This window comes from Stegostoma tigrinum, chromosome 1, assembly GCF_030684315.1.
Source record: "Stegostoma tigrinum isolate sSteTig4 chromosome 1, sSteTig4.hap1, whole genome shotgun sequence".
NCBI classification, from domain to species: Eukaryota; Metazoa; Chordata; class Chondrichthyes; order Orectolobiformes; family Stegostomatidae; genus Stegostoma; species Stegostoma tigrinum.
Window position 1 is genome coordinate 57,388,594 of NC_081354.1, and position 15,479 is coordinate 57,404,072.

Here is a 15,479-nt window from a genome sequence, read left to right on the forward strand (position 1 = left end):
AACACCACTACACCTGAAGGTGTGTTTGGGCTCTTATAATAGTTAACATTATTTAAGTACCCACATCTGGAAAAGCTGTGAACAACAAAGAAAAATGAAATGCAGAAAATTATGAGAAGTTTTTTTAATAGTCTTTTTACAGTAACCAAGCTACTTTTACATTTATACATTTTACAATATCAGGCTGTGGTGAATGAAAGAATGCAACACATGCCAGAACATTGCAGACAGAGGCATGTACATAGAGAAGCAATTGAAAAAACATATATATGTTGAAGTGGGAGCAGGATGACTAAATACAAACAAAACTGATTTGATGCAGAAATGATAAAAGTATCAATGTACACGGCTTCAATAAATCAAAGTGAATGAATAATATTCAAATTTTTACATAGTAAAAATTAACATTAATAACTCACCTAAGAAAGAAAGCATTTATAACAATTCAGAGCATTGCACAACATCAGGATGTCCTAAACCACTTTACAAGCAGTAAAGTCATTATAGTGTAGGCAACACATCTCAAGCCGGTACTCAGCAAAGTGCTACAAGTAACAAAGTATTCAATGTTTAGTCACATTTGATGAGGGTTACATATCGGTTAGGAAATCATTCTTTTATGGAATCTTTCACATCCATTTAACAGAGCAAGTTTGGCATCTCATCATTTATATGGCACACCCAACACAATAGCAATCCCTAGCAATGCATTGAAATTGCAGCCTAGAATATGTAGTCAGGTCCTGGTCCAACCTCTGATACAGAGGCAAACGTGTGATCACCGAAGCAAGGCCGAACCCTGTTCCTTGCTGTATTATGGTAAAAATTGGCCAGAGACTTACGAAAGAAAATAATGGTGCTCACCGTTATTATTGTGCAGATGGCGTAACAACATTCAGCAGAGAAGCAAATTTAATGTCAACCTAAAAATGCAAAACCTGCTGTTTGAATTGTCCTGCTGTTCCATTCGCTGCCTGATTCTCAAATCTATGGAACATGTGAATTTTCTTGGTTGAAGCAAACTAAACTCAACACAAAACTCCATTTTGTACATTCCATCCTATGCATCCTTTCAACCATATGATCAGTATAAAATAATGTTATCAGTCTCTGGAAGTGAAAATCTTGCAACTGTGGAATTGTTGTTGGTGATTTTAAAAATGGAAAATTGAAAATGCCGTTTCAAAACATTTCTTTCATGAGTCTTCCTCCTGTTCTCTTAATTGAATGCTGCTCTCCTTCTTTATTTTTATTTCCATACCCAACTTGACATTGAACTTCCCTACTCTCATTTACACTTCTTTCTCAATGGGAAACAAAACCAAAAAAAAATGCTGACTCGTTCATGGCTATCATCTCTGTAATACAACCTGTCCATTGAAGTCAAGCTGTCTGCTCTTATTAATTATGGGGGAGAACCAAGTGAGAAAAGTCCCTGAAATGAGAGTTCAGATTGCTGATCAGATTGCTAATGACTATAGATTGCAACTTTGCTAGAATATCCTGATGTCAAATAAGACCATCCTTAGACATATCTTGAGACAGCCATATGGGTTTGTGGAGGTTAAAACATCCTGAGATACATCTGTTGGTATTTTTGCGTTACTTCTAGTAGTTGATTAGTTCTATGGCCGGCCAGTTGGCTTGCAATGTAGAGTGGAGCTAACAGCATGGGTTCAGTTCCAAAGCCAGCTGAGGTTACTATGAAGGTCCTACCTTCTCAACCTCACTCCTCACCTGAGAGGTGGTGACTGTCATGTAAAGCCACCACCTCTCTAATGAGAAATTAACCTTCTGGGACTTTGATGGCCTCACCTTTTTACTTTATAATCTGGTCTTCTGATTTTTGTTAGCAGATAACCATCAGTTTTCTTTTGAATCATTTTCCCATCAGTTTTGGAGATGAAAATGAACTCTTCCTCAGATGATTTGGAAACTTTTAGGGATAAATGACGTACAAAGATATGAAGGTAAGGATTCAGGATACTTATGTCTATACCGTCCATAATCTGTAGGAAATATTTTTAGACAACAATTTTAATGAATTTAGCAAGGATAGTTTAAACTTTGGTAGAAAGAACAGGGCAGAGGGGTGTGTTGAGATCATGTGATCAACATTGATACTTTAGTTGACTGCTCATAGCCTCCTTCATTCCTAGTGCCTTTTGCAGTAGCCTGTCTTTGTTGACATGTGGCAAAGATGCCTACAAGTCATTACAGGCCTTCTTAAAATATGAAGATCAGGGCCTGATGATCCTCAACTCCAACCTAAGTGGTGAAGAGTGGAGTAGGAATCGTAGCTTTCTCACAATGGGAAACTTGCAGCAAGAGGAGTCCTCCAAGGAAATTAAAATGTCCCTGCCCTGTGCCAACCCTTCTCTGATCATAAAACTCTCCGAAACACTTGCCTTGTGACTTAGCTGAGTGCCAGCAACTGTAATTTGATTTCCCTGTGGTAGATTCCTTCTCTCCAAAATAAGGTGCCACTGAGCAACCTTACAACTATGACTTGCTGTTTATGGAAAGTAGAAGGCTGCACACTAAACTAGTGGGTATGGTACTGGTGTCCCAACCCCTTTTCCAGGAAATGCATCTCTCATCAACTTGCTGCGTGAAAAGAAGCTCTCCCCGCTGGTTATTTTCTTAATAATCCTAAATCTGTGTCCCTTGCACAACTGTGCCAGTGGTGACAGAGTAGGTAGGCAGAAACTATCAGAATCCATCATCATTTTGTACTCTGTTAATTCTCCCTTAACTTTTTCTGGTCTAGATAGAACGATTTCAATTTCTTTTGTCTCCACAGATAACTGGAAGTCTTGATTTTGTTCCTATAGATGTCTCTTTGCCATGGCTTTAGTATCCTTCCAGAATGTAATGGACACCAGAATTAGATACGGACACCACAATGTCACAATATGCCATGTAACATAATCTTTAGATCAATGATGTAAAATCGATTTTTATGCATAATCAAAATATGCTGAGTCTTTGTTTCATTCGAAAGGAAATTCTTTGCTGTTTGAGTGTTTTAGAAGCTGTTATCTTTTCACCGCTTCCATTGATTCAACAATTTGTTGCTCATTCATGTACCATTCACTCTTGTAAACTGGAGCAAGATGGTTTTTGCTATAGTTGCATGGCCTGTTGCTTTGTAGAGGTCTTAAAAGTTGGTAAATTAACCTACTTTCAGTTGGCTGAACTTATCACCAAAACAAATTAGATGCACAAATGAAGTTTAACACTTGGTGCCATTTGTGTCTTTAAAAAGTGCACAGGCTGATTCCTTCCTTCCTTCAAAATTTAAAGGCACATTACTCATTTTATGTTTCTTGTGGGCTCCTAATTTACAATTTGATTAAATAAATAAACTACTGTCTCCAGTGGATTCCTTGTCAGCTGCTTGTCTTTGTTTATTTTCCAGATTACTTTTGGTGTCAAGATGAGGTTCATTTACCTCAGGAATCAAATCTAGTAACTGTGAGTCCACATACGACAGAACACCTGAGTCCTTGGATGAACATTTCTCTAGATTCTTAAGTTCAGTTTCATAATTCACATTGCTTGGAAAAGTCACTGGTCTAGGCACAGCGTACTTGTTTTCCTGAAGCATTTCAATTGGTAGTTCAAATGCATTAGGACCTATTTCGCTTAAGGAGCGCTTCAGAGTATTGTGTTGAAAAGTTGATGTGTGCCAGACAACACCTCGGCACATTGAGGAGCATAAGCAAGGCCGAGGCACATCGTAAATTGCATAAATGCTAGAATCAGGAGAAGAGCCCTCTGGAGGATTTGTTGTCAGATGTCCTGCTTCAGTCTTAGGCTTTTTTGCAGTCTTCTGATTGCTTTGTGTGATAGCAGAACCACTGTTTGCAGTTGGACTGAAAGTTCTCAATCCTGTTGACTGTTGAAGTGCATTGCCCTGGGAATTATTCAGCTCTCTCTGAGTTACACTTTCGTGGAGCCCCTTTGGATTTTCCATTTGCATCACAATATTCCGTGAGCCATTTTTGATAGCATTGTTGTAAGAAGGTGGTGAGGCATATTTAGGGATATTGTCTGCTAACCGACTGTCCCCTCTGACTCCATTGGCACTAAAATCTTTTGAAGGATCCATGTCAAGCATTGCCTTGTCTGGAGACTTAGATGAGGTAGTTCCATCAGGAAGCTTAAGATAAGAAGACCTGGTCGACCTCCCTTCTGTCTCATGTTCTTTGCCATTTTCCACTTGTGCAATGCAGTTGTTCCCTTTCACATTCCCATTCATATTGGTCAAGTCCTGATCTTTTCTCACTTGCGTAATTTGAGCCAGGTTTGCACCAATCTGTGCGTATGTCTCATCATCTTTCTCTGACAGCATTTTCCTGATCTGAAATAAAAAGTGTAATTTCTTGCACTCTATAATGGGAGGAATTGGCTTATTCATACATTATACAGCAGAACGGTGACTTAATTGTGACAAGAGCGTATGAATGTTTTCAGTCAGTACTTTTTTTAAAAAAAAGTCTACATTTTATTTGAAAATAAACAACTCTTTGACCATGATAATTCTTTGGCTCATGATCCCCCCTTTTCTCTTATTCATCTCTCGATCAAACCATTGTGATTTTTAGCTGTAGGAACCTATAGCTCTGTGGTGACATATCCCTGTTTGGGAACCAAGTATTGAGTGTTGATTGTGGAAAATACCATAGCCGAGCTCAACCCTCCCCTCTCCCAACAACACCAATTGCAATGTCTTTTCCACAGGAGTCAGCAGTCAGCACAATCCAGGGATTAAACCTAGGGTCATCTCAATCACAATGCAACACCTTTAGCAGAATTTATCCAGCAACTTCTGGAATATTTTCACTTGCTTTGAATTGCCTGATTAACAAATGTAGATAGAAGTAGTGTGGCAGCAGAAATGTCAAATTTAACCTATTATTAACTCCACTGCACATTTGGAGGGAAGTAAAATTTCTTTTGGAATGCCCATATGTGCGTTGATGCAATATTTGAAGAATTCACTAGTGAACCTCATTTTATTTGATCAGTTTGGGTAAGATATGTAATTTCACCTTAAATTAAATGGAAGGGATCACTTGGCCCAATATGGAACCTCTTCAGTTTTCACTCGAATTAAGTCAATGGAATGAAAAATCAAGTGGTGTTTGCACTATGTAGATAATTTGATGTAATATGACACCATTTGGGTAATACAAACAAAGCTGGCCCACACAGTTGCTGGCTCAAAGGGAGAACTCAGAGCTAAGAAAACTGTACCAATATGTGACACACATCATCAAACAGATGGGACGTCCTCCAGCCTTGGCAAACATCATGGCCCTGCCACTCCACAGGGTATTGGGGCCCTCCAACACTGATCCCTGACAGAGCTTCACATTGACACAGCTTGGCAAATGGATACTGCTTTCGTGCCCAGTCAGTGGCAATTTTAACTGTCCTTCAGATGGTTGTGCGTCCTCCAAACCTGGCAACCTTACCCTACATCTCACGTCTAAATCCTCATTCCTATACCCATGTTCAAAAGAGCCAATTAGCAGTTTTGCCTTTAAAATATGTCCCTGATTTCAGGACATTTGCAAGGCCTATACCCTATTAGTGGCTTCCAAGTGCATTCTGGTTGAGACTTGCAAATCTCATCTCAATTGTGCTGTTCACCATTGACATTCTGGGCCCTTGTCCACTGTTAGAAGCGAGACAGTCCAGTCATTTATGAGTAAGGGGTAGTGGTGCCATGACCCTGCAGAAATGCTGGAAAGTTCATGTAAGTGGGATTCTTCTTTTCTTTGGAGGCTTCACCAATGTTTTAGTGGAAGTAGAACCTGTGGAATTTTAGGGCCAGATGATTAGAACTCCAATTAAACCATGTTTTGGAAATGGTGGATTAAATTAACAAATATTTTGTGTCTGTTTTGACTATAGAAGACATAATAAAAACATAGGACATGGAAGGGAGCGAGGAACGTAGTGAAATTACAATCACCAGGGAAGTGATGCTAAGTGATGTGATGGGGCTGGAGACCAACAATTTCCCAGGTCCATGTGGACTTCACCTTAGGGTCTTCAAAGAGGTGGCTACTCAGGCTAGATCCTGGGAAGAGTCTATCCAACTAGAAAGTAGCAAATATAACCTTTTACCTTTTCTAATCTAGAGGCAGAAATCCAGACACCAAAGACCAGTTAGCTTGATGTCTGTGATGGGGAAGACATTATAACTGATTTTTAAGGAAGTTGTAGCTGGGAACATAGAAAAGTTAAGCGGGAAGAGTCAGAATTGTTTTAAGAAAGGGAAATATTGTTTAAACAATGTATTGATGTTGTGAGAAAGCATAACATATGCAATGGATCAAACAGAGCCTGAAGAAATACTCTGTGATAATGGGAACTGTAGATGCTGGAAAATCCAAGATAATAAAATGTGAGGCTGGATGAACGCAGCAGGCCAAGCAGCACCTCAGGAGCACAAAAGCTGACGTTTCGGGCCTAGACCCTTCATCAGAGAGGGGGATGGGGTGAGGGTTCTGGAATAAATAGGGAGAGAGGGGGAGGCGGACCGAAGATTGAGAGAAAAGAAGATAGGTGGAGAGGAGAGTGTAGGTGGGGAGGTAGGGAGGGGATAGGTCAGTCCAGGGAAGACGGACAGGTCAAGGAGGTGGGATGAGGTTAGTAGGTAGGAGATGGAGGTGCGGCTTGGGGTGGGAGGAAGGGATGGGTGAGAGGAAGAACAGGTTAGGGAGGCAGAGACAGGTTGGACTGGTTTTGGAATGCAGTGGGTGGAGGGGAAGATCTGGGCTGGTTGTGTGGTGCAGTGGGGGGAGGGGACGAACTGGGCTGGTTTTGGGATGCGGTGGGGGAAGGGGAGATTTTGAAGCTGGTGAAGTCCACACTGATACCATTGGGCTGCAGGATTCCCAAGCGGAATATGAGTTGCTGTTCCTGCAACCTTCGGGTGGCATCATTGTGGCAGTGCAGGAGGCCCATGATGGACATGTCATCTAAAGAATGGGAGGGGGAGTGGAAATGGTTTGCGACTGGGAGGTGCAGTTGTTTATTGCAAACCGAGCAGAGGTGTTCTGCATAGCGGTCCCCAAGCCTCCGCTTGGTTTCCCCAATGTAGAGGAAGCCACACCGGGTACAGTGGATGCAGTATACCACATTGGCAGATGTGCAGGTGAACCACTGCTTAATGTGGAAAGTCATCTTGGGGCCTGGGATAGGGGTGAGGGAGGACGTGTGGGGACAAGTGTAGCATTTCCTGCGGTTGCAGGGGAAGGTGTTGGGTGTGGTTGGGTTGGAGGGCAGTGTGGAGTGAACAAGGGAGTCACGGAGAGAGTGGTCTCTCCGGAAAGCAGACAGGGGTGGGGATGGAAAAATGTCTTGGGTGGTGGGGTCGGATTGTAGATGGCGGCAGCGTCGGAGGATGATGCGGTGTATCCGGAGGTTGGTGGGGTGATGTGTGAGAACGAGGGGGATCCTCTTCGGGCGGTTGTGGCGGGGGCGGGGTGTGAGGGATGTGTTGCGAGAAATGCGGGAGACGCGGTCAAGGGCGTTGTCGACCACTTTGGGGGGAAAGTTGCGGTCCTTGAAGAACTTGGGCATCTGGGATGTGCGGGAAAGGAATGCCTCATCGTGGGAGCAGATGCGGCGGAGGCGGAGGAATTGGGAATACGGGATGGAATTTTTGCAGGAGGGTGGGTGGGAGGAGGTGTATTCTAAGTAGCTGTGGGAGTCGGTGGTCTTGAAATGGACATCAGTTACAAGCTGGTTGCCTCAGATGGAGACTGAGAGGTCCAGGTAGGTGAGGGATGTGGTGGAGATGGCCCAGGTGAACTGAAGGTTGGGCTGGAAGGTGTTGGTGAAGTGGATGAACTGTTCGAGCTCCTGTGGGGAGCAAGAGGAGGTGCCGATACAGTCATCAATGTAACGGAGGAAGAGGTGGGGTTTGGGGCCTGTGTAGGTGCAGAAGAGGGACTGTTCCACGTAACCTACAAAGAGGCAGGCATAGCTGGGGCCCATGCGGGTGGCCATGGCCACCCCCTTACTCTGTAGGACGTGGGAGGAATCGAAAGAGAAGTTGTTGAGGGTGAGGACAAGTTCGGCTCTGCGGATGAGGGTGTTGGTGGAGGGGGACTGAGGTGAAGGCTGCGGGTGGGAGGTCCCCTGAGGTGATGAGGTCATGAATGGTGTTGGAGATGATGGTTTGGTGCTCGGGTGTGGGGTCATGATTGAGGGGGTGTTTCCAGATAGATGGAGATGAGTTCGGTTGGGCAGGATTTCCAGATAGGTAGAGATGAGTTTGGTGGGGCAGGAAAGTCCATTTTCTCCACTTTGGTCCAGGAACTCCCTACCTACGTCCGTGACACCACCCACACCCTCCACCTCCTCCAGGACTTCCAATTCCCTGGCCCCCAACACCTCATTTTCACCATGAACGTCCAGTCTCTATACACCTGTATTCCGCATGCAGATGGCCTCAAGGCCCTCCGCTTCTTCCTGTCCCGCAGGCCCGACCAGCCCCCTCCACCGATACCCTCATCCGCCTAGCCGAACTCGTCCTCACCCTCAACAACTTCTCTTTCGATTCCTCCCACTTCCTACAGACTAAGGGGGTGGCCATGGGCACCCGCATGGGCCCCAGCTATGCCTGCCTCTTTGTAGGTTACATGGAACAGTCCCTCTTCTGCACCTACACATGCCCCAAACACCACCTCTTCCTCCGTTACATTGATGACTGTATCGGCGCTGCCTCTTGCTCCCCAGAGGAGCTCGAACAGTTCATCCACTTCACCAACACCTTCCAGCCCAACCTTCAGTTCACCTGGGCCATCTCCAGCACATCCCTCACCTTCCTGGACCTCTCAGTCTCCATCTGAGGCAACCAGCTTGTAACTGATGTGCATTTCAAGCCCACCGACTCCCACAGCTACTTAGAATACACCTCCTCCCACCCAGCCTCCTGCAAAAATTCCATCCCCTATTCCATATTCCTCCGCCTCTGCCGCATCCGGTCCCAGGATGAGGCATTCCACTCCCGCACATCCCAGATGCCCAAGTTCTTCAAGGACCGCAACTTCCCCCCACTGTGATCGAGAACGCCCTTGACCGCGTCTCCCGCATTTCTCGCAACACATCCCTCACACCCCGGCCCCGCCACAACCGCCCGAAGAGGATCCCCCTCATTCTCACACACCACCCCACCAACCTCCGAATACAACGCATCATCCTCCGACGCTTCCGCCATCTACAATCCGACCCCACCACCCAAGACATTTTTCCATCCCCACCCCTGTCTGCTTTCCGGAGAGACCACTCTCTCTGTGACTCCCTTGTTCACTCCACACTGCCCTCCAACCCAACCACACCTGGCACCTTCCCCTGCAACCGCAGGAAATGCTACACTTGCCCCCACACGTCCTCCCTCACCCCTATCCCAGGCCCCAAGATGACTTTCCACATTAAGCAGATGTTCACCTGCACATCTGCCAATGTGATATACTGCATCCACTGTACCCGGTGTGGCTTCCTCTACATTGGGGAAACCAAGCGGAGGCTTGGGGACCGCTATGCAGAACACCTCTGCTCGGTTTGCAATAAACAACTGCACCTCCCAGTCGCAAACCATTTCCTCTCCCCCTCCCATTCTTTAGATGACATGTCCATCATGGGCCTCCTGCAGTGCTACAATGATGCCACCCGAAGGTTGCAGGAACAGCAACTCATATACCACTTGGGAACCCTGCAGCCCAATGGTATCAATGTGGACTTCACCAGCTTCAAAATCTCCCCTTCCCCCAACACATCCCAAAACCAGCCCAGTTCATCCCCTACCCCAACTGCACCACACAACCAGCCCAGCTCTTCCGCTCCACCCACTGCATCCCAAAACCAGTCCAGCCTGTCTCTGCCTCCCTAACCTGTTCTTCCTCTCACCCATCCCTTCCTCCCACCCCAAGCCACACCTCCATTTCCTACCTAGTAACCTCATTCCACCTCCTTGACCTGTCCGTCTTCCCTGGACTGACCTATCCCCTCCCTACCTCCCCACCTATACTCTCCGCTCCACCTATCTTCTTTTCTCTCCATCTTCGGTCCGCCTCCCCCTCTCTTCCTATTTATTCCAGAACCCTCACCCCATCCCCCTCTCTGATGAAGGGTCAAGGCCCGAAACGTCAGCTTTTGTGCTCCTGAGGTGCTGCTGGGCCTGCTGTGTTCATCCAGCCTCACATTTTATTATTCTGAAGAAATACTCTACTCAGATTTCCATTACGTATTGGATAAGGTGCTATAAAGGTCATTGTGCAAAGTTGGAGCTCATGGTGTAAGGATAAACTTCGATAGAAGATTGGTTGACTGACAGAAACAAGAGTTTTTTTTCTGGAGGTGTGTTTGTATTGTGGCCTTTTTACATTTAGCATCGTAGACTTAGATGAAAGATGAAAGGTTTTATTAGCTAATTTTACATGGAACAAAGCATATAGCAAAGTCTAAAAAGAAGTGTAGATCACGTACTGAGAAAGACAGATTGAATAAGTTGGCAAAAATCCAGCACGGGTAACATGTAGGAAAATTCACTTTGGCAAGATGAATGAAAAAAAATGCAGAATTCAACTTAAACAGAAAGTGACTGTTGAATTCAGTAGCATGGAGGGATTTGACTGTTCTAACACACATAACACAAAACAATTGTATACAGGAACAGCAGTAATTATGCAGTCTAATGGAGTGCTGTTCGTTAGAATAACAGTAATTGAACATAGAAGTAAGAATGCCATTTTTCACTTATACAGGGCATTGGTGAGACCAAAACTGAAGCACTATGTGGAAGTTTGGCCTCCTCATTTAAGGAGGGATGTAAATGCATTAGAAACGGGTCAGATGAGGTTTACTAGATTGATATCTGGAATGAATGGGCTGTCTTATGAGGAAATGTTGCATAGTCTAAGCATCTTTAGAAGACTAAAGTGTGGCTGGATTGAACAATAAAATCAAGATGGGTTTCAACAAAATGGCTGTAGAAAGCATGTTCCCTGTTGTAGTGAGTCAAGAATGAGGGGGCACTGTTTTAAATTTAGGGGTTGCCCTTTTAAGACTAACAATGAAGAGAATTTTGGTTTCTCCTGGATGTTTGTGTGACTTTGTAAGTGTCTGCCTCACAAGATAATAGAGGTGGAGGTCATTGAATATTTTAAGGTGGAGGATGACAGGTTGTTGTTAGGCAATTGAATCCAAGATTATCATTCAAAACACAAACAGATTAGCCATGTTCTTATTGAATTGCACAGTTGGCATGAGGAGCCAAATGACCTTTGTCAGCTCTTAATTTCTATGTTCATAAGTTTTAGTTTGGGACATTATGTAACAGAGGAGCACTGCAGCAAACACACATTGAAAGGCTCCTGAGCCTTTCATTCTAGCTTTTTACCAGTGTTGTGTTAGGCTGAGAAAAGATTCGTAAAAAATTTAGAAACACACTGATGCTGCCACCTTTACCAGCTGAATCTGTTGCTACCTGCAGTGTTTGACCCAGTGCCAGGTCTGTCCATCTGCCCTGTGCCATTAGGCACAGCTGCCAGCAAACATTCCCAAACTTTCTCCCATGCCCAAGATGGCAATGGACAATGACAAAATGCCAAAGAATTGCTTGTTAGCAAACTCAATAGCTTGTCAATTGTTTCAGATAGTGGACAAGGTTCCAACATCCATGCCCACTCATGTTCTGCAATTTGGCAGAGCAGCATTCAATTGTATTGCGGACACACATTCTACTTTACATTTGTGTGGGCTTCCTGTAGCAGTATGCAGATGTAAAATTAGCCCATTTTCAGATTAAAAATAACAATGCCATGTTCAGTCGGATAATTCACAAATGAGCGTATTGAAGGTTTTTTTAAACACATTATAACATAAACAAGGGATAAAATTCGGAAGTTTATTTTACACAAAGTATAGTGGAAAGCTGAAACTTTCTTCTCAAATATTGTGAACCCTGGGTCAATTGAGGCTTTGAAAGTACAGATTGATTTATCTTTTGTTAAGGAAGTGTCTGGTGGGCCATGAAGCTGAGGTGTATAAATGAATTTGTAATGTGTATCAGCCTTGAATCATAGAATGTCTACAGTGTGAAAACAAGCTATTGGGCCCATACCTACCCTCCAGACAGCATCCCACCCAGATCCACAACACTGCATTTCCATTGCTAACCCACCTAGCCTGTACAACCCTGTCACTACAGGCAATTTAGCATGGCCAATCCACCTAAGCTGCTCATCTTTGGACTGTGGGAGGAAACCCACACAGTCATGGGGAGAAAGTGCAAACTTCTCAAGGACAGTTGTTTGAAGCTGGTATTGAGCCGCAGCCCCTGGCACCTTTGAAACATCACTGCTAACCACTGAGCCACCATGCTACCTTTGGTCTGATTAATTGGCACAACAGGCCTATGAGGTTGAATGGCCAACATTTGATCCTGTCGTGTCTTACAACTATAGAACAGTGGAACAACTTTGATTTTATCTTGTGCGTGTTTTTAAAGTAAATGTAGAATACCTGAAGGAGTTTAAGGTAGATGAGAGATACTCCAAAGATTGCTGCAACACACACTAACAGAACTATAACCAGCATGACAAGAGCAGCTACTAAATACTTCTGAAGAGAATTTGATTCTTGCTCTCCATCACCAACAGTTGACTGCCCAGTAACTGGTACCTACAATAAGAAAAACAGACAAAACAAGAAAATGAAAAACAGACTTCAACTTAAAAGCAAAGAAGGTTGTTTTTAAGTTTAGTTTCTACAGTACTTTTTCCACTTTCACTTTTCTATCTGTATCAAAAATTAGCATTGGCAAATCCAAAACAAAGTAACTCAGGGAGGAGAACCTCTGTGACAGAGAATAACTTTCTGGAGTTTGTTGTTTGACTAGATTTACACCAAGACATGAATGCCCAATAGCTCTCTGGAGATGCTTCTTACGCCTGCCTACTCTCTTCCAGTGGAAGTCAGTTTTGTATTCTTGTAGTGAGGGTTGGTGAATGCAGCTGCTAGTCACTCCTGTACCAACTTGACTGAGGAGCAATCAAAATGTCTAATGTAATCGACAATGTGCATGAGAAAGGGGAAAGAGTAGATCAGATGGTTTCTTGAAGCTGTACCGTTGCTCAATAGAATCATGGCTGATTTGCTTAACTCTACTTTCTCAACAATTCCCTTTATCACTTGATTCTCTGAATGACCCATAATCTGCCTATATCAATCCTGAATGTATGATGTGCTGGTGCTGGTGTTGAACTGGGGTGGCCAAGGTCAGAAATCACACAACACCAGGTTATAGTCCAACAGGTTCATTTGGAAACATGAGCTTTCGGAGCTGCAGTCCTTCCTCAGTTGTTAGTGAGAGATGTAGTATTGGATACAGAATTTATAAGTAAAAGATCAAAAGTTCACACCATACAAAACAAACCTTAAGATACTGTTAAATCTCTAATCAGTTCGACGGTTTCAATTGATTAATTTGTATATGTAAAGCCCTGAATTCCTTTCAAGTCATGGCCCTGAGAGAACTAAAGGTTTTATCAGTGGAAAGAAGGGGTGACACTTCAGGTCAGACAATGCATGTTAGATGTGAGACCTCATTTAGAATCTGTTTGTATTTTAGTTTCGAGTCAGGCTGGTTTTATTTCTAAAGTAGGAACTTATAAAGTGGTGAACTGACTGACTGTCTGTAAAATTGTGTGCTTCTTGAGCAAAATAAAATGTTATCTGCAAATAAATATTTGCCCCATAGATTCATGTGTGCGCATGAGTGTGTGTGTGTGTTGTGTGTGTGTGCGTGTGTGTGCGTGTGTGCGTGCGAGTGTATAGTGTGGTAGGGTCACCTGTAGTGCAGCATGAAACCAAGATATCCTCATGGATACTGAACTTGGCTATCAGCCTCTGCTTGGTGACTCTGCGTTGTTGTGTATCCCGAAGTCTGCCTTGAAGGACCCTTACCCAAAGATACGAGGCCAAATGTCCTTGACCACTGAAGGGTTCCCCGTTGAGAGGGAACATTCCTGTCTGGCGATTGTTGCGCAGTGTCCATTCACCCATTGTTGTAGACTGTGCATGGTTCTGCCAATGTACCATGTCTCAGGGCATCCTTGCCTGCAGAGTATGAGATAGACAACATTGGCCAAGTCACATAGGCCAGATGACAGAGGTAGGTTCTTCACACAGAGAGTGGTGACTGTGTGGAATGCGCTGCATCAGTGGTAGAGGAGTCAGATAATTTAGAGAGTTTTAAACGACTCTTGTATAGGCACATGGAGGATAGTAAAATGTAGAGTATGCAGGGTAGATTGATCTTAGTAGGATAATAGTTTAGCACAACATTGTGGGCCGAAAGGCCTGTACTGTGCTGTCTGGTTCTATGTTCTAAGTTCTATGAGTATCTGCCATTCATGTGGAGGGTGGTGTTCCCACGTGTGATGGTAGTGTCCATGTCAAAGATCTGACATATCTTGCAGAGGTTGCCATCACAGGGTTGTGTGGTGTTGTGATCGATGTTATCCTGAAGGCTGGATGGTATGCTTCGAAAAATGGTCTATTTAAGGTTTGACGGTTGTTTGAAGGTGAGAACTGGCGGCATGGAGAAGATCTTGGCGAGGTGCTCATGGTCATTGATAATGTGTTGAAGGCTGTGAAGAACATGGCGTAGTTTCTCCTCTCCAGGTAAGTACTGGACGATGAAGGGCACCCAAATGGACGTATTCCGTGTCTGTCTTCTGAGGAGGTATCTGAGCATCATATCCTGTTCCTATGAGGGTGTTCTTCAACACCTTCAGGTGTGCATCTAATTCCTCCTCTGCCGAACAGATCCTGTGTAAGTAAAAGGCCTTGCCCGTAGGGGTGGCTGTTATAATTATGTTCAGACAGAAGCTAAAGAAGTGCAACATCATGAGCTTACCTGTAGGATTGAGATAGAGTGATGTACTGAGGTGTCTGTCCCTGATGGAGATGTGTGTGTCCAAGAGTGAGACTGATTCTAAAGAGTATTCCATGGTAAGTCTGATGGTGGGATGTAACTTCTTGATATCACTATGTTTATGTCTCGGTGATTCCCTGCCGTGTCCAAAGGAAGAAAATATCATCAATGTATCTGGTGTACAGCATTTCTCACAGGTTCTGTGTAGCAAAGAAGTCTTGTTAGAACCTGCAATTAAAATGTTGGCATACTGGGGAGCAAATGTGGTCCCTATGGCTGTTCCACATGTCTGGATGAAGAGCTGGTTGTTGAAGGTGAAGATGTTGTCGTCGAGGACGAAGCGGATGAGTTGTAGGGTGGTGCCTGGAAATTGGCAGTTGGTGGTACTGATTACACTGAGAGACTTTGCCATCGCACCTCTCGCAAACACTGCAGCAAGTGGTGTAACCTTGAAACTAAAGATACAGTCCATATCTTCAGCTTGCATTCAAGGTACAGCAGTAGTTACAAGGCT

General features: G+C 44.1%; 1 protein-coding gene across 2 annotated transcripts in view; it reads right to left on the reverse strand.

Moving 5' to 3' along the window:
- Positions 1–347: 347 nt before the first annotated feature.
- LOC125456177 (uncharacterized) overlaps positions 348–15,479 on the reverse strand; it is a 30,145-nt gene continuing 15,013 nt past the window's right edge. The window contains exons 2-3 of one of the 2 annotated variants that reach the window (XM_048539015.1): positions 12,550–12,708; positions 348–4,366 (exon numbers count right to left, since the gene is read on the reverse strand). In XM_048539015.1, the coding sequence (XP_048394972.1) occupies positions 3,356–4,366; positions 12,550–12,708 (1,170 nt within the window). In that variant the 3' untranslated portion in view covers positions 348–3,355. The remainder of the gene's footprint in view (positions 4,367–12,549; positions 12,709–15,479) is intronic. The other variant, XM_048539023.1, reaches the window with a different exon arrangement.